The 24,200-nt window shown below is 42.7% G+C and overlaps 1 protein-coding gene across 5 annotated transcripts in view; it reads left to right on the forward strand.

Annotated features, from left to right (window-relative positions):
- LOC118359796 (E3 ubiquitin-protein ligase MIB2-like) overlaps positions 1-24,200 on the forward strand; it is an 83,678-nt gene that overhangs the window by 31,419 nt on the left and 28,059 nt on the right. For 3 of the 5 annotated variants that reach the window (XM_035738540.2, XM_035738541.2, XM_035738537.2), the window contains exons 4-12: positions 10,158-10,264; positions 12,291-12,485; positions 18,156-18,298; positions 18,660-18,767; positions 19,462-19,566; positions 20,780-20,942; positions 21,906-22,039; positions 22,119-22,267; positions 23,006-23,162. In XM_035738540.2, coding sequence (XP_035594433.1) covers positions 10,158-10,264; positions 12,291-12,485; positions 18,156-18,298; positions 18,660-18,767; positions 19,462-19,566; positions 20,780-20,942; positions 21,906-22,039; positions 22,119-22,267; positions 23,006-23,162 — 1,261 coding nt within the window. The remainder of the gene's footprint in view (positions 1-10,157; positions 10,265-12,290; positions 12,486-18,155; positions 18,299-18,659; positions 18,768-19,461; positions 19,567-20,779; positions 20,943-21,905; positions 22,040-22,118; positions 22,268-23,005; positions 23,163-24,200) is intronic. The other 2 variants (XM_035738538.2, XM_035738539.2) reach the window with 2 other exon arrangements.

A 24,200-nucleotide genomic window follows, 5' to 3' on the forward strand; every position in this document is an offset into this window, starting at 1 on the left:
GAAAGACGTTAGGTGAAGATAGAGGTACTGTGTCAGAGAACAAGCTTACCAACCCTTCAATGGCTGTATGCCCCTGCTGCTTAGGTTTAGGGCTATTCAATTAAAACTGGTTGTCCTGTTCTTAGGGTTAGAGTAGCCTGAACTAAGCCTGTAAGAATTAGTATTCATCTTGAAATTCAAACAAACCCCATAAGCAGTTTAGATAGTAGGACCCCCGGTTTACATTTTTCTCTCATAACGAGAGAATAGATCAAATGTATTTGACACTGTTGGCCAGCTCTCATATTCTGTACCAGGGTTCAGTACTGCAACTAAAACAGTCGCATTTGCAACTGTTTGACTTGGCAGTGCAACACACATTTTTATTTGGTCGCAAGGGTGCCAGCAAACATTTTTTTTACCTGGTCATGTTCGTTTTAGGATCACAATTTGCTCTCTTTATCATGTTTTATTCAAACAGTTATGTGCAATTGACCAAAGATTAACCCAACTGTATGAAGCATCAGAGATCGACTTACAGGGGAGGTCGATCATCCCCATCAGTGGGCCACTTGGGCCAGTGAAAGAAATATTGCAATAATGCTATTTTTAACCTAGGCTATATAATTGAGCAACTCAATGAAGAACTACAGCAGTAGGAAAGATGTTCCAAGTTATGAGGCAAGAATGGGTGTGCAAACCAGGTATTTAAAAAGTTAAGTCTTGGTTGAATATTTGCGATGTACAATTCAGTCATCATGGAATGGCGTACCTTCAAAATCATACATTTCCTCTTGGCTATTTGGTCTTTTGAAAAGTCTTTGAAGTTATGGTAGCTGATTTAGAAGTTCTACTGCTCCAATATAATTATTCCATGATTTCATTTCTGATCCGTTTTAATGAGAGATGAAGGCACTTTCATTTACTTCCCGCCATTTCAATTGAAGGGTGTTTTTTCTGTAGACTATTACAACAAATATACAATCTTGGTCCTTGAAAAATACAATTAAGTGTTTGGAAATGTCCTTGAATTTGACCCTGTAAAGGCTACTTGCTCAGCCTGTAAATGAAAGTTAATATATTCTTAAAACAATGAAAGCATAATTTGCTTTCCTGTCAGCTCTTGACCTGGGCCAGTATTTTTTTCAATCGAGCCAGTAGCTTTCAGTTGGCACTGGCCCGGTGTGACACTGGCAAATTTACCTGAATGTCGAGCCCTGATGTGTGCAGTGCTCATAGGGCCTATATAGCTACCACTTTGTGTAGCTGTTAGCGATGCTAATGATAACAGTTTTCAGGCAGATTGAAAGGCAACTACAAAGTAGAATATGTCTACCAGGCATAATAATAATAATTTGCGTCAATCCAGTGACCATTTTCTTTTGAAAATTCCCACACAAGTGTGCTACAGAAACACTGCTGGCCAAACACAACTGTCTGGCTGGTGCACACCTGAATTAAATGGTAACTACAAAACAACAGAATATGGTTTAAGCATTGTTATGGACTTTGAACATCCCATTTTGAGAACGAAAACCTGCAAAAACTGGGGGAAATATATATAAATACAGTACAACAGTGGTTCCCAACCAGGGGTACTAGGACTTCTGGGCGTACTCAACCTATCCACAGGGGGTACTTGGGAAGACTCATGAGACCATAGGCCTACTGGTGAAATGCACATGAGGGGGTACTTCTGGGGGCAGAGCAAAATTCAGTTGGTGGTACAATAACCAAACAATTTTGGAAACTACTGCAGTACAATACAGTCTGACAGAGACTCCTTCCCCCTCTCACTTTGACTCCCACCTCAGTTTCTCTACGGTATTGATTAAACATTGGGCATGTATGCTGTTTGGCTCAGCAACCTTCATTAGAAGAGTCCTTCATTAGAAGAGAGCCCTTCAGACAGTCCTCAGGATGGATGGCTCTGCTGTTCCTGGAGACTTCAGGCCAAGAACAGTGGCCAGTGCTTTCTTAGTGGAAGGCAGGGATTCATCCCACTCACTTGATCGAGTAAAGATAACATTTTGTAGTTTCAGTGACGGGATGCTTGCCATTTACTAATTTCTCCTATTGTGGTAAATGTGATTTGATTAAGGTTGTTTGGTTTTTAAAATGTTCAAGGTTGTTTGATTTCAACTTGAATGTAATTACTTTGCGTTATCACATAAAGAGATGGGCTAAGTCTGGAGTGAAAAAGTTATAAGGTCGGATTTATACTTAACTACTTTGTTTCAAATAAAGAGTTAAGTCTGGACTTGAGGGCCTGAAAGCTGTCCAGAGAGTAAACACAAGGCCAAATGTTTTATTTCTGACCACTATAAGATCTAATCATCTTATTGGTCTTGTTATTTGCAGGTTGTTTACAAACTACTCAACCCCAGAGTAGGACTTACGCTAGCTACCTGACGAGACTGCAAATCTCTACCTTTTTAAAATATATATCCTTTACTTATTACAAGTAAGAAGATTGATACATATGGTGGGTGTGGTGATGGGATAGTAGTAAACACACAGACCACCACGCTGCCACTTTGTGGTGAGGGAAATAAAAGCCTATTATTTAGTTAGTTCACTATTGATGAAATTACTCCCACACACACACACATTAACTTCGCTATATCAACAAACAGTACAGCCAGGTAAAGGCAAATGCAGGATTAGATATCTCAGTAGTTGAGTCCTGTGCATGAATGATAATGTTTTTTTTTACCCAAAATGTCTGATGGTCAACACATGTTTAGTATGTGTGGTCCATGCAGGGAATTGTTTGAATATGAAGTGGTTCTTTGGAGGGATCTCTGTCACCCCAATACTAACACGTTATGAACCTCAGAGACATCTTTCTGAGACATCTTTAAGTAATGGAGTATTTGGTCTTAAGTGGAATGAAAGAATGTGACTCAGCTGAAGTCAGTTGGCCTGCAGTGATGTGATGGACCCTTTAGACATCTCTGGCCTTGGCTAGAGAGGACATACAGTAAGTAACGTGATGAATGGAGGGCAGACGTGACGAGGAAAACCACTGAGTGAACAGACGGGCTCTTACGCAACCCTCATCCCGACAGAACATTCATGAAGATGAATCTACTAATGTTTTCCCGCCATTACCACTGAGGATTTGGAGAAACTAATCTCACGTGGACAGTTTTACTTCTTGGTAACTGAGATTAGGAGAAATGGATGATACAAAGAGCCATTGATGGTCTTTCTCAGTTCTGTTTAGGCCTCGCTACTTAGCCTAATTTTGTAGTCACACAGCTCATGTGGTAGAGCAGACGTCTTTAGAGAAACCCACTGAATCGTAATTAGTTTATTTGAACTATGAATCCCATTGGGGTTGTTTTGAATTCGCTAGATTGGTGTCAAGCAGGAGGCTGAGTCGGTTTCAGTTCTCTTTTGACCAAAAATGCCAAATGCATGAAATATAGCCAGTCATTTATATTTCTACAGCTCGTCATACCAACACTCATCCATACTACATTAGATTATGCCATTAGCGTTTTAGACATACTTACACACACAACATTCCATCTTTACCGTACAAGATGACAAAACATTGCACTCGTCCGTTGCAATAAGCGTATAAGGTTTCATTATGAATCCAACAGTTTTTGATCAGCTTGGTCTCATAGTAAATCTGGGACACTCAAGTTAGTTTGATATGTCACGTTTGGTATGGTTATAAAAGACAGACGGTTAATGAAGGCAAAAACAAAAGGAGGGTGGTTGGTCGGGGTGTATGTATAACGCGAACGTATAGCAACAATTTTAGCTAACCCTTCCCCTAACTTTAACCCTTTAACCTAACTCCTAACCCCTAGCTAACGTTAGCCAGCTAGTTGTGGCTAAAGTTAGCTATGTAGATAGGTTGCTAACGTTAACCACATAAAATTGGAATTCGTAACATATCATACGTTTTGCAAATTCGTAACATATTGTAAATTGTGCAAGTTTGTAATGCAGTGCATTCAGAAAGTAATCAGACCCCTTCACTTTTTCCACATTTTGTTAAGCTACAGCCTTATTCTAGGAGATACAGGAGTAGATCAAAGTAGGGAAATGGTGAATAAATTAGTCAATGTTTATATCCAACCATTTGATCACAATTCTGGTTTAGATGTAGTTTTGATGTCATTCGTTACACACAGTGAAGATAAATTCAACAGAACATTGACTGTTGCTGCTCCAAGACCCAGCCTCTAAAGCAAAGGGGAAAAACATCATATGAAAGTCATACCCGCAAACCCTCGTTCTTCTTCATGCTTGTTGTGCATGGGGCAAAACACAACAGAGCCCCTCTGTACAGAGCCTTCAGAAAGTATTCACACCCTTGACCTTTTCCACATTTGGTTGTGTTACAGCCTGAATTTAAAATGGATTAAATTTAGATTTTTTGTCACTGGCCTACACATAATACCCCATAATGTCAAAGTGGAATTATGTTTGAAATTGTTTTTACAAATTAATTAAAAGCTGAAATGTCTTGAGTCAGTAAGTATTCAACCTCTTTGTTATGGCAAGGCTAAATAAGTTCAGGAGTAAAAGTATGCTTAACAAGTCACATAATAAGCTGCATGGACTCACTCTGTGTGCAATAAGTGTTTAACATGATTTTTTAATGACTACCTCATCTCTGTACCTCACACATACATCTGTAAGGTCCCTCAGTCGAGCAGTGAATTTCAAACACTGATTCAACCACAAAGACCAGTGAGTATACAGTGAATGTTCCTGAGTGGCCTAACAGTTTTGACTGAAATCTACTTGAACATCTATAGCAAGACCTGAAAATGGTTGTCTAGCAATGATCAACAACCAATTTGACAGAGCTTGAAGAATTTTGAAAAGATAAATGGGCAAATGTTGTGCAATCCAGGTGTGGAAAACTTTTAGAGATTTAACCAGAAAGACTCACAGCTATAATCGCTGCCAAAGGTGATTCTACAAAGTATTGACTCAGGGGTGTGAATACTTAGGTAAATTAGATATTTCTGTATTTAATTTTATATAAATTTGCCAAGATTTCTAAAAATATGTTTTCCCTCTTTCATTATGGAGTAATTATGGAGTTAATCAAGTAAAGTCTAATTGTATTTGTCACATGCGCCGAATACAACAGGTGTAGTAGACCTTACAGTGAAATGCTTACTTACAAGCCCTTAACCAACAATACAGTTTTAAGAATATACACAAAAAAGTAAGAGATAAGAATAACAAATAATTAAAGAGCAGCCGTAAATAACAATAGCGGGGCTATATACAGGGGGTACCCATACAGAGTCAATGTGCGGGGAGCATTGTTGTCGAGGTAATATGTACATGTAGGTAGAATCCATTTTGAATTCAGGCTGAAACACATTCAAATATGGAATAAGTCAAGGGGTATGAATACTTTCTGGAGTGAGTGAGTCCTCTGTGATGTCATCCAAAGCGCTACAGTCTGTCTCGCGTCTCATAAGACCTGGTCCGTCTTGCAGGCATTCAATCTGTCCCAAATTGATATTGGGGGAGCCGAGAAGTTGGCTGGCTTCCATGATGAGAGAGGCCCTGCTTTATTTTGCTGATCATTTGTGATGGAGGGATTGGATCTGGGCTCAGCAGCACAACTAATGGGATTCATTTAATGTCAGAGACAGAGAGAGTAGCCGAGCAGGTGGCTCAGCTGAGGGCTTAAAGCAGAGAGAGAGCCACTGTTAGGCACACACAACGCCATGGGGTCAGGGGGTTCTTATTGAGTAGTACAGGACCTGCAGTGCCAGAGTTTTGCTGTATTGTAATTAACCCACTTATTAATGGGATTAGCATGTTAGCTAAATGTAATGTAAATTCTAATCAAGCAAGGGAGAAAGGACTTTCAATTTCTTCAAACAATCAACCTTTAATACCGATTAATTATTGCAATAATGGAGCTGGTCAACGACCACCCGTAGGTGATCAGTGAGAGCCCAATAATACAGAAAACGCAAGAGGTTTATATAGAAACCCCAAAAACTGCTTAGTCATGGTTGGTTCCACCCCTCCCCAGCAGATCGGGGCATCACAAGCTACTGTGGTTTCTTCTTTGTATTATGCCTTGTGACCAAGTTACTCAGAAACAAAGATGATTGGAAACAATACAGGTCTATTCAGTTCCTCAAGTTTATCTCTATCCCATGTCCTTAACTACACGCCCAGACCAGCTGCGGTGAGTGAACGTGGAAGAGAGGAACCATCCCTGAGGCGGGGGAAGTGGTGAAACTATCTTGTAGTTTCACCCCTCCATATGTGCACAGCAATATGCCTTCTTTATTCCTTTAAGCAGAAAGCTCTTTAAGATCACTAAGCTCCTATACTAAGCTCCTATTTTGAAGCTACAGATAATTATATAGGTACATCTAGATCCTGCAAATACATGTTTTTTTCTCTCACAAGTCTCACCTTCCTCCTCATTGAAGTGTGTTATGTCATTAATAGTGGCTGAGTGTGAATACAGATTTGGGGAAGTGAGGTGCCAGTGGATGTGTTGTGATTTTCCTTAATACAGGATGTGCATTACCATGTGTGTGTCTGTGATCATCTGGATAGAGGCTGGGTCATCTGGATACTCTCTAATAATTTAGTCACATGTGTTTTGTCACGTGCGTGTGTATAATAACCAAGTGTTCACAATGACATTTGGTCACCGTTGTTCATGGTAAGTGGTGTGTTTCGCCTTGACGTGTGTGTGTAGGTTATGGTGTGTTTTGACGGTGACCTGTGCAGCATATGGTTGTCCATATGTTTACTGAGGGGGGGGTGGAAACGCAACAACAACTTCGCGGTTGGCTAATCGTCTCTCTCACACACACACACGCACGCACGCACGCACGCACGCACGCACGCACAGGCCCTGTCAAGTAGGCTCAGTTTAATCCTTATCCTGCATATCTGGCAATTCAGCACCTCTCTACCTCCTACTGGTCATGTTTCAGCTCACCACATCCTCTCTCAGTCTCTATCTCACATCCTCTATCTCAGAGAGACCATTGGTCAGGCAGGATGAGACGTCCAGGTCCTTTTAAAGAGCTGCTCGCTCTCTCTCTCAAAGTATGAGTGTTTAACAGCGACAACACCAACAACAGTAATATGTCAAAACAGTTGCTGTCTTCACTAATGCAATCTGTACCATTCATGCATCATTATATTTACTCTTTACTAGATCTGTTTTGGATAGTTCTGCCCCCACCCTTTACATATTTTGCCCAATGGTATCTCGACCCATAAATTCCTTAAAGTGGTGTTTTTAATCTGGCTAAAAGCTATTGTTGAAAGCAGCCCATTAACAACCTCCACCCTAATCTACCAAATGAGGAAATCCTGCTGTATAAACCAGCATTGTTTTATTCAGGTCTTATCCCCACTGCATCATCATCTTTGCATGGAATTCTCTGAAAATCATGTTGCGTACCAACCCTTTCCCCGCCTGTGGCCGTACACAGTAAACACAGTGTCTACAGCAAAGGCCTACAGTTGAAGTCAGAAGTTTACATACAGTTTAGCCAAATACATTTAAACTCAGTGTTTCACAATTCCTGAGATTTAATCCTCGTAAACATTCCCTGTCTTAGGTCAATTAGGATCACCACTTTATTTTAAGAATGTGAAACGTCAGAATAATAGTAGAGTGATTTACTCCAATACCTTGACTTTGTAGTCCTTAAGCCATTTTGCCACAACTTTGGAAGTATGCTTGGGGTCATTGTCCATTTGGAAGACCCATTTGCAACCAAGCTTTAACTTCCTGACTGATGTCTTGAGATGTTGCTTCAATATATCCACATAATTTCCCTCCCTCATCTATTTTGTGAAGTGCACCAGTCCCTCCTGCATCCTGCAACAAAGCACCCCCACAACATGATGCTTCCACCCCTGTGCTTCACGGTTGGGATGGTGTTCTTCGACTTGCAAGCCTCCCCCTTCTTCCTCCAAACATAACGATGATCATTATGGCCAAACAGTTCTATTTTTGTTTCATCAGACCAGAGGACATTTGTCCAGAAAGTACAATCTTTGTCCCCATGTGGGGGTGCAAACTAGTCTGGCATTTTTATGGCGGTTTTGGAGCAGTGGCTTCTTCCTTGCTGAGCGGCCTTTCAGGTTATGCCGATATAGGACTGTGGATATAGATACTTTTGTACTTGTTTCCTCCAGCATCTTCACAAGGTCCTATGCTGTTGTTCTGGAATTGATTTGCACTTTTTGCACCAAAGTACGTTCATCTATAGGAGACAGAATGCGTCTTCTTCCTGAGCTGTATGACAGCTACGTGGTCCCATGTTGTTTATACTTGCGTACTATTGTTTGTACAGATGAACGTGGTACCTTCAGGCGTTTGGAAATTGCTCCCAAGGATGAACCAGACTTGTGGAAGTCTACAATTGTTTTTCTGAGGTCTTTGCTGATTTCTTTTGATTTTCCCATGATGTCAAGTAAAGAGACACTGAGTTTGAAGGTAGACCTTGAAATACATCCACAGGTACACCTCCAATTGACTCAAATTATGTCAATTAGCCTATCAGAGGTGTCTAAAGCGATCATTTTCTGGAATTTTCCAAGCTGTTTAAAGGCACAGTCAACTTAGTGTATGTAAACTTCTGACCCACTGGAATTGTGAATATAAGTGAAATAATCTGTCTGTAAACAATTGTTAGAAAAATGACTTGTGTCATGCACAAAGTAGATTGCCAAAACTATAGTTTGTTAACAAGAAATTTGTGGAGTGGTTGAAAAATGAGTTTTAATGACTCCAACCTAAGTGTATGTAAACTTCAGACTTCAACTGTATATATGCACACTTGTATGCTCACAGGACCATTTGGCACAGAAAGCTTAATAAGGGCCATATGTTATCTCTGTGGTGACGCGGATGTATTTTTGTAACACGCACTCTCTTAGCTGTGCTGTCTGACATAGTACTTCCTGATTGCGCTGCTGTCTAGGGATTAGTCCTCAAATCTCTGATTTTAGACACATGCCACCTCACCTCCCCATTGTCCATGGCCACACAGCCCACACCAGGATTTACTGTCAGTCTACAGTAAGCCTCCAAGAAGCAAAGGTGCCACCGGCTTCTTCTTCTAAGGCCAACGTGCATCACAATCTGACCTGATTAGTTCAGAAGATAACCAGGGCTAGCTTCGTTTTTCCCACACGTTTGCGTTGATGGACACCACTCGCAGCCGAAGGGAGAGTGACGCGTAGGTGTAGCAAAGCCTCTCTTCATCCCAGAGGAAGACCACCCACGGGAGGATTGTTTTACTTTGATTATAGTGGATTGAGAGAAATTCAAGTCAAGTTTCCAGTCTTTCCCCAAGCTGCATGGCAGAATGAATCCTCAATGCTGACCTCGTGGAGAAATAATGGGAATAGGCTATTAATTTGCCCCTTTGAGATCTGACCAAATCTTTACCATAAGGTACGGCTCCTCATAGACCCCTCCCTCCTTCTGATGAATTTGATATAACTGCCTGCTTGAACCTGTCAAACAGGTCTGGGTTTTTGGCAGCCATATTCTGCTCAGTATTGTGGTTGTGATGACATTGAAGTCCCCTGTTGAGTAATTTAAGGGTTTTGCAGCATGTTTCGCTCAGCCCTCAGCTATGCTGAACGACCCATCAAAAACAAAGACCTCTCCTTAATTTGGATGAGCAATCGAGCACATGTATGTCATCTCCCCTTGGCAAGCATCCACCACAGAATAGACTCCCCTTTGTCTCCCCACTACCCTTACTGATTCAAGTGTCTTCTGAGTGTGTCTCAGTAACATAGCCCCAACATTGTTGTATCTTATAACCCTCTCTGATTTTCAGGCTAGTGTCTGTGACATAGCGTGTCTCTAAGCCAGAGAGCTGTTACATCTGGGCTGTTTGCTTGTGCCACTTAGTTGGACTATAATGTAGGCCAGACGGTTGGCTTACTTATTCGAGATAGCTATACGTTTTAAAGGGTTTTAGCTTGGGTTTTTCTGGTGGCCGATAAGAGAAGCATTTCGAACAAGCTTCTGTCAGTCAGTGGTTATGTTTATGAAACTGCACAATGTCATTTGGACAGAACATTCTCGATACACTCCATGATGTTGTATCACAAGTCATAATGCTATCTTCTTGCCATAGTGTTTCATTGAGAATGTGGTTTGTACTTTTTGCCTTTCACAGAGTGTGCTTGGCCCCGAGGCAGAATCTCCCACGGATCATCCTCAAAGGAATCTTTCAAGGGGTGAAAGTGGTACGCGGACCTGACTGGGACTGGGGAAACCAAGACGGTGAGAGAGTGAGCGGAGCAATCCATCCATACCGACCAGGGCCTGGCAATGTTGTTGTTGTTTCAACTGTTTCACCATGACCTCTTAACCTCATTCCATTATACTCTAATGTTCTCTAATTACCCTGCAAAGTGACGGTTTGAACTGGTGTCTTTGTGCTTCAAGATTCTTTCCCAACCCAAAAGTATCTCATCGAGTCTGTTTAACAGATATTTCTTAACGATCAGGTTTATTTTTCCTTTCGTACCGTTTCCCCTCTAGTGTAGTGGAATATACCAAGAAGTCACATGAATTCTAATTATAGAATGTGCTGCAACTCCGGGGAGGAAAAAATTGTCTTTGTGGTTAAGTTAATTTTGGGACATGGCTACTGTGCTGTTGGGTTTCTGTGGGTTCGCATAACATTTCGAATCAAGAGTCAAGAGAATTTGCCTCTCAATGGCAAATTATTATGAAAGAAACAGATTTTCCATACAAGTACTAAATTAACTCTTTGCAGGATCTCCATCTGTGGAAAGTTTGATAATTGTTCCTTTCAATTTCAAAACCCTTCCATATCATTGCCTCTAGGGCTGGAGAAATCTGTCATTAGCTCTTTGTATTACCTCATGTGGGGTCAGAACCGGGAATGGCATTGGGTCCTCTCTGTGTTAAAGCACTGGCCAATGAGTCAAAATGTCCTATGGTGTCTTCGAAAGTGAACCCCTGGGGTCTAAGTCAGTCATCATCAGTCTTTAAGCAGCATGCGGTAAGTGCATAGGGACATTCTGGCTATGCTTAGAAGAGAGGCTGTCCCTTACCTGAGTCCTGTCCTGAACTGAGGTTACCTGGCAGGCTGTGTAATCCTTGATGTAACTGTTAACCTGTATAAACTAGGCTATACAATGTCAGGTTCTCTATGTTTGTGGTGGAAACTGAATGAGGTATTTGATGACATTTGACCTTGAAGCAAGTCATTATGTAATAAAGTAGATGCGTATCGTCGTGGTTGTAAATCAATGTATTGTATCTTGTGTCCGGTACAGTAGTTGAGAATGTGAGGGGTGCTAGCCACAGCCTCTAAGTGTGCTTTGTTTTGTGTTCTTCTTTGTTTGATCTCGTACTTCTAACCAGAGTCAAAGGGATGATTGGAGAAACCTTGTTTAGATGATCCATTTAGATTGGTCCTTGAAAACTTTTCAGCATCCAGAGCACAGATTGGAGTCATGATCCTACTTGTTGTTTCTTACTTTCAGTATGTGATGTTGAATTAGCCAAGTATATAATTGACAAGATTCCTGTACCGGAGTATGGTCTTTGTGCTGCAATAAGGTTGAATATGTGGATGTGAAACAGTGATGGGCACCATCTCCTGTTTTAACATTGGGTGTGTTTGTAAATTCACCCTGGCTATTTACTCCGATTTCAGAGCACTCTCGTCAGTGAGCGCAGAATAACTGATTAATTTATGAACGCGCAACACCCATTGAATATGACCGGTGTCAGTAAATGTCAGCAAAAAATATAACTAAATTGTTGCCTTCAGCACAGTTACAGTCACCAACACTCTAGATAACAAAAACAGCCTAACCAGCTCTGCTAGGACCAGTAAAATGGTCAGAGTGAGGTGTTCTCTCATTTATGTCTGGAAGTAGCTAGCAAGCTAGCCAACTTTAGCTCGGATCAACCCTACTCCTCTGCCAGAGTGTCCAGTGTGCGCTTTGAATGCTCAGAGAGCGAAACACTCTGAATTTACTAACGTACAGTCTGACAACGCTCTGAATTTACTAACACCCAAAGTGCACTCTGATCGCAGTCTGGCAATCCAAAATGCATTTACGAACATACCTATTGTGTCTTTGAAGGGGTAATGTTCTGCCTGTGCACAGAATCAAACTACACAAAATATAATTGTTTCCATTGTGCTTGATATATTCATACAAACTATCTTCTCATTATTCCTAATTTTCCCCCAATAAGCCTATTTTACTTGCTCTCTTCGGTTTTTCTCTGCTCTCATACTCCTACACCGTGTGTGCGTGTGCAGGAGGAGAGGGTAAGGTTGGAAAGGTGGTGGACATCCGTGGCTGGGACACAGAGTCTGGTCGCAGTGTGGCCAGTGTCACCTGGTCCAATGGCACCACCAACGTCTACCGATTGGGTCACAAGGGCAAGGTAGACCTCAAATACGTGTCGGACATCCAGGGAGGCTTCTACTACAAAGACCACCTACCAAAGCTTGGTATGAACCAAGGGGGATAGATTTTAAGTTTCTTGTCTGTTGTTAAGGAAGCATGCTTGTTTTCATTATTCATCAAATTGTATACACTACCGATCAAAAGTTTTAGAACACCTACTCATTCAAGGGTTTTTACTTTCTTTTTTACACATTTTCTACATGTAGAGAAATTGTGAAGACATCAAAACTGTGAAATAACACATGGAATCATGTAGTAACCAAAAAAGTGTTAAACAAATCAAAATGTATTTTATATTTGAGATTCTTTAAATAGCCACCCTTTGTCTTGATGACAGCTTTGTACACTCTTTGCATTTTCTCAACCAGCTTCATGAGGTAGTCACCTGGAATGCATTTCAATTAACAGGTGTGCCTTCTTAAAAGTACATTTTAAAAATGTCTTTCCTTAACCTCTAGCGACGAGCAATCCCGTATCCGGGAGCGTAATCATAGCCTCAAGTGCATTACCATAACGCAACGTTTCCTATTCATGAAAATCACAAATGAAATGAAATAAATATATTCAAACACAAGCTTAGCCTTTTGTTAACAACACTGTCATCTCAGATTTTCTAAATATTATTTTCAACCAAAGCTACACAAGCATTTGTGTAAGAGTATTGATAGCCTAGCATAGCATTAAGCCTAGCATTAAGCCAAGCATTCAGCAATCAAAATTAACACAAAAACAAGAAAACCATTCAAATAAAATAATTTACCTTTGAAGAATTTCGGATGATTTCAATGACGAGACTCTCAGTTAGATAGCAAATGTTCATTTTTTCCAAAAAGATTATTTGTGTTGGCGAAATAGCTCCGTTTTGTTCATCACGTTTGGCTAAGAAAAAGACAAAAAAAAAGACAAATTCAGTCACTACAACGCCAAACTTTTTTCCAAATTAGCTCCATAATATCGACAGAAACATGGCAAACGTTGTTTAGAATCAATCCTCAAGGTGTTTTTCACATATCTATTCGATAATATATCAGTCGTGACAGTTGGTTTCTCATCAGAAGCAAACGGAAAAATACTGCAGCTGGAGATTACGCAATAATTGCAACGGAGGACACCAAGCGACCACCTGGTAGATGTAGTCTCTTATGGTCAATCTTCCAATGATATGCCTACAAATATGTCACAATGCTGTTGACACCTTGGGGAAGCGACAGAAAGCCTAAGCTCATTCGTGGCCCATTCACAGCCATATAAGGAGTCATTGGCATGAGGCGGTTTCAAAAAATGCAGATTTTTATCTGGGTTTCGCCTGTAACATCAGTTCTGTGGCACTCACAGACAATATCTTTGCAGTTTTGGAAACGTCAGAGTGTTTTCTTTCCAAAGTTGTCAATTATATGCATAGTCGAGCATCTTTTCGTGACAAAATATCTTGTTTAAAACGGGAACGTTTTTCATCCAAAAATTAAAATAGCGCACCCTATATTGAAGAAGTTAATGTGTTGGAGACAATCAGATGATCTGTTGTGACAAGGTAGGGGGGTTATACAGAAGATAGCCCTATCTGGTAAAAGTCCAAGTCCATATTATGGCAAGAACAGCTCAAATAAGCAAAGAGAAATTACAGTCCATCATTGCTTTTAAGACATGAAGGTCAGTCAATACGGAACATTTCTAGAACTTTGAACATTTATTCAAGTGCAGTCGCAAAAATCATCAAGCGCTATGATGAAACTGGCCCTCATCAGGACCGCCACAGGGATGGAAGACCCAGAGTTACCTCTGCTGCAGAGGATATGATACGTTCATTAGAGTTACCAGCCTCAGAAATTGGAGCCCAAATAAATGCGTCAGAGAGTTCAAGAAACAGACACATCTCAACATCAACTGTTCAGAGAAGACTGGGTGAATCAGGCAATCATAGTCGAAATGCTGTAAAGAAACTACTACTAAAGGACACCAATAAGAAAAAAAATACTTGCTTGGGCCAAGAAACACAAGATTTTTGATTCCAACCGCCATGTCTTTGTGAGATGCGGTGTGGGTGAACGGATGATCTCCTCATGTGTATTTCCCAATGTAAAGCATGGAGGAGGAGGTGTTATAGTGTGGGGGTGCTTTGCTGGTGACACTGTCTGTGATTTATTTAGAATTCAAGGCACACTTAACCAGCATAGCTACCACAGCATTCTGCAGCGATACGCCATCCCATCTGGTTTGGGCTTAGTGGGATTATCATTTGTTTTTCAACAGGACAATGACCCAACAACGGGGCGGCAGGGTAGCCTAGTGGTTAGAGTGTTGGACTAGTAACCGAAAGGTTGCAAGTTCAAACCCCCGAGCTGACAAGGTACAAATATGTCGTTCTGCCCCTGAACAGGCAGTTAACCCACTGTTCCTAGGCCGTCATTGAAAATAAGAATTTGTTCTGAACTGACTTGCCTAGTTAAATAAAGGTAAAATAAAAAAATAAAAACCCCAAGCTGTGTAAGGGCTATTTTTACCAAGAAGGAGAGTGATGGCGTGCTGCATCAGATGACCTGGCCTCCACAATCCAGACCTCAACCAAATTGAGATGGTTGGGATGAGTCGGACTGCAGAGTGAAGGAAAAGTAGCCAACAAGTGCTCAGCATATGTCAAATCAAATCAAATTTTATTTGTCACATACACATGGTTAGCAGATGTTAATGCGAGTGTAGCGAAATGCTTGTGCTTCTAGTTCCGACAATGCAGTGATAACCAACAAGTAATCTAACTAACAATTCCAAAACTACTGTCTTATACACAGTGTAAGGGGATAAGGAATATGTACATAAGGATATATGAATGAGTGATGGTACAGAGCAGCATACAGTAGATGGTATCGAGTACAGTATATACATATGAGATGAGTATGTAGACAAAGTAAACAAAGTGGCATAGTTAAAGTGGCTAGTGATACATGTATTACATAAGGATGCAGTCGATGATGTAGAGTACAGTATATACATATGCATATGAGATGAATAATGTAGGGTAAGTAACATTATATAAGGTAGCATTGTTTAAAGTGGCTAGTGATATATTTACATCATTTCCCATCAATTCCCATTATTAAAGTGGCTGGAGTTGGGTCAGTGTCAATGACAGTGTGTTGGCAGCAGCCACTCAATGTTAGTGGTGGCTGTTTAACAGTCTGATGGCCTTGAGATATAAGCTGTTTTTCAGTCTCTCGGTCCCAGCTTTGATGCACCTGTACTGACCTCGCCTTCTGGATGATAGCGGGGTGAACAGGCAGTGGTTCGGGTGGTTGATGTCCTTGATGATCTTTATGGCCTTCCTGTAACATCGGGTGGTGTAGGTGTCCTGGAGGGCAGGTAGTTTGCCCCCGGTGATGCGTTGTGCAGACCTCACTACCCTCTGGAGAGACTTACGGTTGAGGGCGGAGCAGTTGCCGTACCAGGCGGTGATACAGCCCGCCAGGATGCTCTCGATTGTGCATCTGTAGAAGTTTGTGAGTGCTTTTGGTGACAAGCCAAATTTCTTCAGCCTCCTGAGGTTGAAGAGGCGCTGCTGCGCCTTCCTCACGACGCTGTCAGTGTGAGTGGACCAATTCAGTTTGTCTGTGATGTGTATGCCGAGGAACTTAAAACTTGCTACCCTCTCCACTACTGTTCCATCGATGTGGATAGGGGGGTGTTCCCTCTGCTGTTTCCTGAAGTCCACAATCATCTCCTTAGTTTTGTTGATGTTGAGTGTGAGGTTATTTTCCTGACACCACACTCCGAGGGCCCTCACCTCCTCCCTGTAGGCCGTCTCGTCGTTGTTGGTAATCAAGCCTACCACTGTTGTGTCGTCCGCAAACTTGATGATTGAGTTGGAGGCGTGCGTGGCCACGCAGTCGTGGGTGAACAGGGAGTACAGGAGAGGGCTCAGAACGCACCCTTGTGGGGCCCCGTGTTGAGGATCAGCGGGGAGGAGATGTTGTTGCCTACCCTCACCACCTGGGGCGGCCCGTCAGGAAGTCCAGTACCCAGTTGCACAGGGCGGGGTCGAGACCCAGGGTCTCGAGCTTGATGACGAGCTTGGAGGGTACTATGGTGTTGAATGCCGAGCTGTAGTCGATGAACAGCATTCTCACATAGGTATTCCTCTTGTCCAGGTGGGTTAGGGCAGTGTGCAGTGTGGTTGAGATTGCATCGTCTGTGGACCTATTTGGGCGGTAAGCAAATTGGAGTGGGTCTAGGGTGTCAGGTAGGGTGGAGGTGATATGGTCCTTGACTAGTCTCTCAAAGCACTTCATGATGACGGAAGTGAGTGCTACGGGGCAGTAGTCGTTTAGCTCAGTTACCTTAGCTTTCTTGGGAACAGGAACAATGGTGGCCCTCTTGAAGCATGTGGGATCAGCAGACTGGTATAGGGATTGATTGAATATGTCCGTAAACACACCGGCCAGCTGGTCTGCGCATGCTCTGAGGGCGCGGCTGGGGATGCCGTCTGGGCCTGCAGCCTTGCGAGGGTTAACACGTTTAAATGTCTTACTCACCTCGGCTGCAGTGAAGGAGAGACCGCATGTTTTCGTTGCAGGCCGTGTCAGTGGCACTGTATTGTCCTCAAAGCGGGCAAAAAGTTATTTCGTCTGCCTGGGAGCAAGACATCCTGGTCCGTGACTGGGCTGGGTTTCTTCTTGTAGTCCGTGATTGACTGTAGACCCTGCCACATGCCTCTTGTGTCTGAGCCATTGAATTGAGATTCCACTTTGTCTCTGTACTGACGCTTAGCTTGTTTAATAGCCTTGCGGAGGGAATAGCTGCATTGTTTATATTCGGACATGTTACCAGACACCTTGCCCTGATTAAAAGCAGTGGTTCGCGCTTTCAGTTTCACGCGAATGCTGCCATCAATCCACGGTTTCTGGTTTGGGAATGTTTTTATCGTTGCTATGGGAACGACATCTTCGACGCACGTTCTAATGAACTCGCACACCGAATCAGCGTATTCGTCAATATTTTCATCTGACGCAATACGAAACATGTCCCAGTCCACGTGATGGAAGCAGTCTTGGAGTGTAGAGTCAGCTTGGTCTGACCAGCGTTGGACAGACCTCAGCGTGGGAGCCTCTTGTTTTAGCTTCTGCCTGTAGGCAGGGATCAGCAAAATGGAGTCGTGGTCAGCTTTTCCGAAAGGGGGGCGGGGCAGGGCCTTATATGCGTCGCGGAAGTTAGAGTAACAATGATCCAAGGTTTTACCACCCCTGGTTGCGCAATCGATATGCTGATAAAATTTAGGGAGTCTTGTTTTCAGATTAGCTTTGTTAAAATCCCCAGCTACAATGAATGCAGCCTCCGGATAAATGGTTTAAATGGTGGGAACTCCTTCAAGACTGTTGGAAAAGCATTCCAGGTGAAGCTGATTGAGAGAATGCCGAAAGTGTGCAAAGCTGTCATCAAGGAGAAGAGTAGCTATTTGAAGAATCTAAAATATATTTTGATTTGTTTAACACTTTTTTGGTTACTACATGATTCCATGTGTGTTATTTCATAGTTTTGATGTCTTTACTGTTATTCTACAATGTAGAAAATAGTAAAAATAGTTTTAAAAAATAAAGAAAAACACTTGAATGTGTAGGTGTTCTAAAACCTTTGACTGGAAGTGTATGTATCTTACAGATCAATATGAAAGCACTGCAGTAGAGTATGTTGTCACGTGTTTTTATCTATGGTTTGTGTGTACACAGGTGAGCACGCAGAACTGCAGAGGCAGGAGAGTGCAGAAGGCCACACCTTCAACCAGGGGGACAAGGTGAAGTGTCTCCTGGAAGTAGACATCCTCAGACAGATGCAAGAGGGCCACGGAGGATGGAACCCCAAAATGGCAGAGGTACTAAACTAAACTCCCTCCAAGTCAATTGGTGGAATTTCTCTGACATAATCTTATCAAAAGAGTCTTACCTCATTCCAAGCTTTCTCCAGTCGTAGAACTACTTTGAAGTGTATGCCATGTTGTCACTGCATGTGCTATGTTAGGCAAGTACTGGTTCAAATTCTGAGTACCGTATCCCCATTTTGAACCTTTGAACCCAGGTTTATGTAACGTTGCTGGCGTGAATGGTCTCTGGTGTGCAATAGAACAAAATCAACAAGCACGTATTACTTTCAAATCAATGGAGCCAGCGAAATGACAATGCCAAGGCCGGCCACAATCGGCAACTGCAAATCAAATCTGATTTGTGTGTTTACAGTACATCTGCAAAATCGGGACGGTACACAGAATCACTGACCGGGGAGATGTCAGAGTCCAGTACAGCAACAACATCCGCTGGACTTTCCACCCAGGTGCCCTGACCAAGGTACTCTAGCTCTACCAGTGAGAAATGAATACAGGCTCACAGCATGGTCTTATACTGTAGGTTAGCATTAGCTAGCGATGTGATGCTAATCAAATCAAATTGTATTGGTCACATACACATATTTAGCAGATGTTATAATGGGTATAGCGAAATGCTTGTGTTTCTAGCTCCAACAGTGCAGTAGTATCTAACAATTTACAACAATAGACACAAATCTAAAAGTAAAAGTATTAATTAAGAAGTATAAAAATATTAGGATGAGCAATGTTGGAGTGGCATTGACTAAAATAAAATAATATAATACATTATGTACATATGAAATTAGTAAATCAGTATGTAAACATTATTAAAGAGACTAGTGTTCCATTATTAAAGTGGCCAGTGATTCCATATCTAAGGCGCAGGGTTGAGTAACCGGGTGGTAGCCAGCTAGTGATGTCTATTTAACAGTCTGATGGCCTTGAGATAGAAGCTGTCTTTCAGTCTGTCGGTCCCAGCTTTTATGCACCTGTACTGATCTCACCTTCTGGATGGCAGCGGGGTGAACAGGCCGTGGCTCGGGTGGTTGATGTCCTTGATGATCTTTTTGGCCTTCCTCTGACATCGGGTGCTGTAGGTGTCCTGGATGCTGACAGATTAGCATTAGCATCACATCGCTAACAATTTGCTGTCTTCTTCCCCTTTCTTGCGGTAGGTCAACACGTTTGGTGTGGGCGAGCTGGTGCGAGTACTGGAAGACATAGACTGTGTAAAGAGGCTTCAGGCTGGCCACGGAGAATGGACAGACAGCATGACACCAGTACGTTGACATAGGCTGAGGCTAACTATCTGTAGGCTAACGCTAACTTCCGGTAGCCTAACTGAGTGGGGAGAGGGAAACTGAAAACTAGCTGTTATTGGCAGAGAGGTTTCAAACTCTCTTTCTTATTAAGGCATCAATATGCTTCAGTTAAAGTACCTAGCCAAACTCAGCTAGCCAACCTCATAACTTGAAAAAAGCGGCAATAGTTACTGTTTGTCCATTTTGAGATGCCATAGCCAGTATACACTTCCTCAAAATAGTCAGAATTAATCTAAGATAACTCAAGAAATCTTATAAATGTTGACGTTTTTGCAGAAGAGATCTTAGTCAATCTTAGCAATTTTACATCTAAGATGTTTGGTGCAGTATTTCTTTATGAAGAAATGTGCATGAAAATGAATCACATCTTGTTGAATGACAACAAAGACTTTATTGAAGAGTCTTTACTGTTGACTTGGGGCATAGACTTCTACTTCGAACTTGGGCTTGCCTCCAGAAAAAATTGTCATTACCCTCACCGAAGTCCAAAACGTCACAAAATGTCGTCATAATATATGCACAAACTCTACCTAACTGTTTCGACTGGGAAGCATGCAGATGCCTTTAGTCTATTAACTAATTTACCGCCTGGTGTATCTCATCATCCCACCAAAACAGGCTAACATTTCAGCCGGTCTTTTCAAACAGCTCTTACACTAAAAGGGCATTATCATTTTCACAATTTCACAGTATTTTTCCAATCTCATAGTGTGGAAATATATAGTACAAAACACAGCAAAAGCTAGTTTTTCACTTCACTGGGCCTTTAAGGCTTCTGCGAAAACAAAGCATCTTGATCATTTACCTATAAATAAAAGCCCTGAGAATTTCCCTGGGTGGCATGGGTAACTGAAAAGAGTGTATTTGAGATGGCAAGATGAATCATGGTTGGATGGAGGTTCTTTGAAACGCTCCTTCTCCTCTCATTCGTGGCCAGTGATTAGTGTTTATACCTAATGTACCTAAAATCTTGTCATATCAATGGTCGTGATAGAAAGGCGACAAAGTGAGGAAAGTGTAATAGGTAAGCAGGCCTATGGATTCTTTCCCATCTGGTGTCCTAACACTGTCAATACCACTGTCTTTTCACTCTCCTCCCTCTCTTTCCTCTGCCCTCCCACCCTTCTACCTCCTCCTGTTTTTTACACCCCCTCCTTTCTCCTCCGATCAGGCCCTGGGGCAGATGGGCAAGGTGCTGAAGGTGTACGCAGATGGGGACCTGCGAGTGGCCTTCGGCGGCCAGACGTGGACCTTTAACCCGGCGTGCCTCTCCGCCCAAACCATGGAGGTGGATGCCAACCTCATGACTGCTGAAAACCCCAATGAATCCGGAAGTAAGGACTACTTAGACCTTGCAAAAAGGAGGAAGGGGGCCTCTTATCCAACAGTCTTCCAGCGACCTCTGCTTTTTGTCCTTCCTTATTCCCCCTCTCCACCCCTCTCTCTTCTTCCAGCACTCTTGCTGCAAGCCATGCATGCACTACTGGCCAAGGACTGTGACAGTGGCTGTCTATTGCATAGACAGCCAATCATAACGCTGTTTCTCCTGGTCACTGTCTCCGCATGCATGGCCAACGGGTTTCATTTGCATGTCTCTGAAATGTCTGGTTTCTCTCTCCGTATCATTTCCATGCATGTAATAAATAAGAATTTGTTCTTAACTGACTTTCCTAGTTAAATAAAGTTCAAATAAAACATTTAAATAAAACAAATGTTGGAGGGAAGCTCCACAGGCCTCATCAGCATATGTGCCTCTACTGCTCCTCATGTGTGTATATGAATGTGTGCTTCTTCTACCAGTCTTGAGTGCCCTGACTCAATCCCCCCTCTTTCTATGTCTGTCATATTCATAATGATGGCACAGAGTGGGGACGAGAGGCTCATAATGCTGGGTTAGGGTGCACGAGGACATTTTGACTCATTCCAATGATTGTACTTTGACTTGACTTTACAAACCGTCTTGGTAACGCTGTGTGTATGTATGTGCTCTCTGGGTTTAGAGGGGCCTGGAGGGCAACGCAGCACAAACTGTTTCCCACGCTCTCGAATCCATCACTAACATGTCACACATTCTCTTTTTTCTCCTTCCCTTGTTCTTTATTCCTCTACATTGTCTTTTTTCACTCTCCCGCTCCCCCCTTTTTCGTTGGCCTCTATTCCCGATCTTCTCTCTCTCCTTTCTTTCTTTCTTTCTTTCTTTCTTTCTTTCTTTCTTTCTTTCTTTCTTTCTTTCTTTCTTTATTTCTTTCTTTATTTCTTTCTTTCTTTCTTTCTTTCTTTCTCCCTCTCATCTCCAGACACAGTCATTTCAGTCCTGGAAAAGCTGCTGTCTCAGTCTACAGAGCAGGACAACCCCAGCCGGCTGGTCATCGAGGCGGCGCATGGCAGTGCCAGCAAAGTCAGAGAGCTCGTGCAGAAATACCCTGACAAGGTGTGCTCACTCCCCACCTCAGACTGTGTGTGTGTGTGTTACATTTCTTAATGTGATTGTGTGTGTTACATCTCTCCAGGTGGATATAAAGAACCAGGGCAAGACGGCGCTGCAGGTGGCAGCCCACCAGGGCCACATGGAGGTGGTCCTGGCTCTGCTGCAGGCCAACAGCTCCATCAAGGTGAAGGATGAGGACGGAGACACCGCCCTGCACTACACAGCCTTTGGGTGAGAGGAGCACACACAGACCCACGGGACATCTGAAGGTGGCCGTCTAAATCCTGTATTCACATTGTGAGCAAACAAGTTATGGGGAGGGGTTATCTGGATTTAATTGGATTTGGGCTTGTCCATTTCTCCAGCTGGGGTGCATTGGGTTCAGTGAAATCACTCCACACACACACACAGAAACAGACACAGACAGGCATTACCTTTGTCCCTAATCCTCCACACGACAGAACAGGGATTAGATAGGCAGTTTTAGATTCCATCTATGAGAAAATGAGCCATCGATGGGATTTACAAGTATCCCTTGGGTCTCTCGGTGGTTACATGGCATGTAAACAAGGATCAGCTTTGGGATGGATCTGTTATGAGCCTTGTGCTGTGGGTTTGTTATTCAGGCCTGCGTGTTTTAGTGGTTTGTTCTCCATTTTCAATTCAGTCCAATCCAGTGAGGCTTCATTGGTGTGGAAGTCATTGGTAAATATTGCCAAAGCTGAAATTCATTTATCAGAATGAGTAAATAAATACAAAACACAACAATTATATGAAAATGCATCGAGTAATGCATATTGAAATGAATATGCTAACTAGATATTATTATGCTTAGGCCTAAGTGTGTGTGTGTGTGTGTGTGTGTGTGTGTGTGTGTGTGTGTGTGTGTGTGTGTGTGTGTGTGTGTGTGTGTGTGTGTGTGTGTGTGTGTGTGTGTGTGTGTGTGTGTGTGTGTGTGTGTGTGTGCAGGAACCAGGCGGAGATTGCGCGGCTGCTGCTGAGCAAAGGGGCCAATGTGAACTTACTGAACAACTCCATGTGCACGGCACTGCACATAGCCGTCAACAAGGGCTTTACCGACGTGGTGCGCGTGCTGTCAGAACACTTGGCCGACATCAACGTACAGGTCAGTACCGACTAATAAGATTTACATTACCTGTGCCTTAAATGGCATCCTTTTCCCTATATAATTCACTACTTTTGTTCATGCTTTCACCTGTCAGGCTCACTGCCCATACATATAAAACACACACGTTCACGCACAAACACACTCTCACAAGTCTCTCGAAAACAGCATCCTTTTTATCTTCTGCTTTGGAGCTTTTTAACAAACACGTTATATACACTGTAAAGTCCATGGAGAATAAGAACACCTCCTCCCAGCTGCCCACTGCACTGAAGATAGGAAACACTGTCACCACTGATAAATCCACCATAATTGAGAATTTCAATAAGCATTTTTCTACGGCTGGCCATGCTTTCCACCTGGCTACTCCTACCCCGGTCAACAGCACTGCACCCCCAACAGCAACTCGCCCAAGCCTTCCCCATTTCTCCTTCTCCCAAATCCATTCAGCTGATGTTCTGAAAAATCTGGACCCCTACAAATCAGCCGGGCTAGACAATCTGGACCCTTTCTTTCTAAAATAATCTGCCGAAATTGTTGCCACCCCTATTACTATCCTGTTCAAACTCTCTTTCGTGTCGTCTGAGATTCCCAAAGATTGGAAAGCAGCTGCGGTCATCCCCCTCTTCAAAGGGGGGGACACTCTTGACCCAAACTGCTACAGACCTATATCTATCCTACCATGCCTTTCTAAGGTCTTCGAAAGCCAAGTCAGAAAACAGATTACCGACCATTTCGAATCTCACCATACCTTCTCTGCTATGCAATCTGGTTTCAGAGCTGGTCATGGGTGCACCTCAGCCACGCTCAAGGTCCTAAACGATATCTTAACCGCCATCGATAAGAAACATTACTGTGCAGCCGTATTCATTGATCTGGCCAAGGCTTTCGACTCTGTCAACCACCACATCCTCATCGGCAGACTCGACAGCCTTGGTTTCTCAAATGATTGCCTCGCCTGGTTCACCAACTACTTCTCAAACAGAGTTCAGTGTGTCAAATCAGAGGGTCTGCTGTCCGGACCTCTGGCAGTCTTTA

Source organism: Oncorhynchus keta, chromosome 27 (assembly GCF_023373465.1).
Source record: "Oncorhynchus keta strain PuntledgeMale-10-30-2019 chromosome 27, Oket_V2, whole genome shotgun sequence".
Lineage (NCBI taxonomy): Eukaryota > Metazoa > Chordata > Actinopteri > Salmoniformes > Salmonidae > Oncorhynchus > Oncorhynchus keta.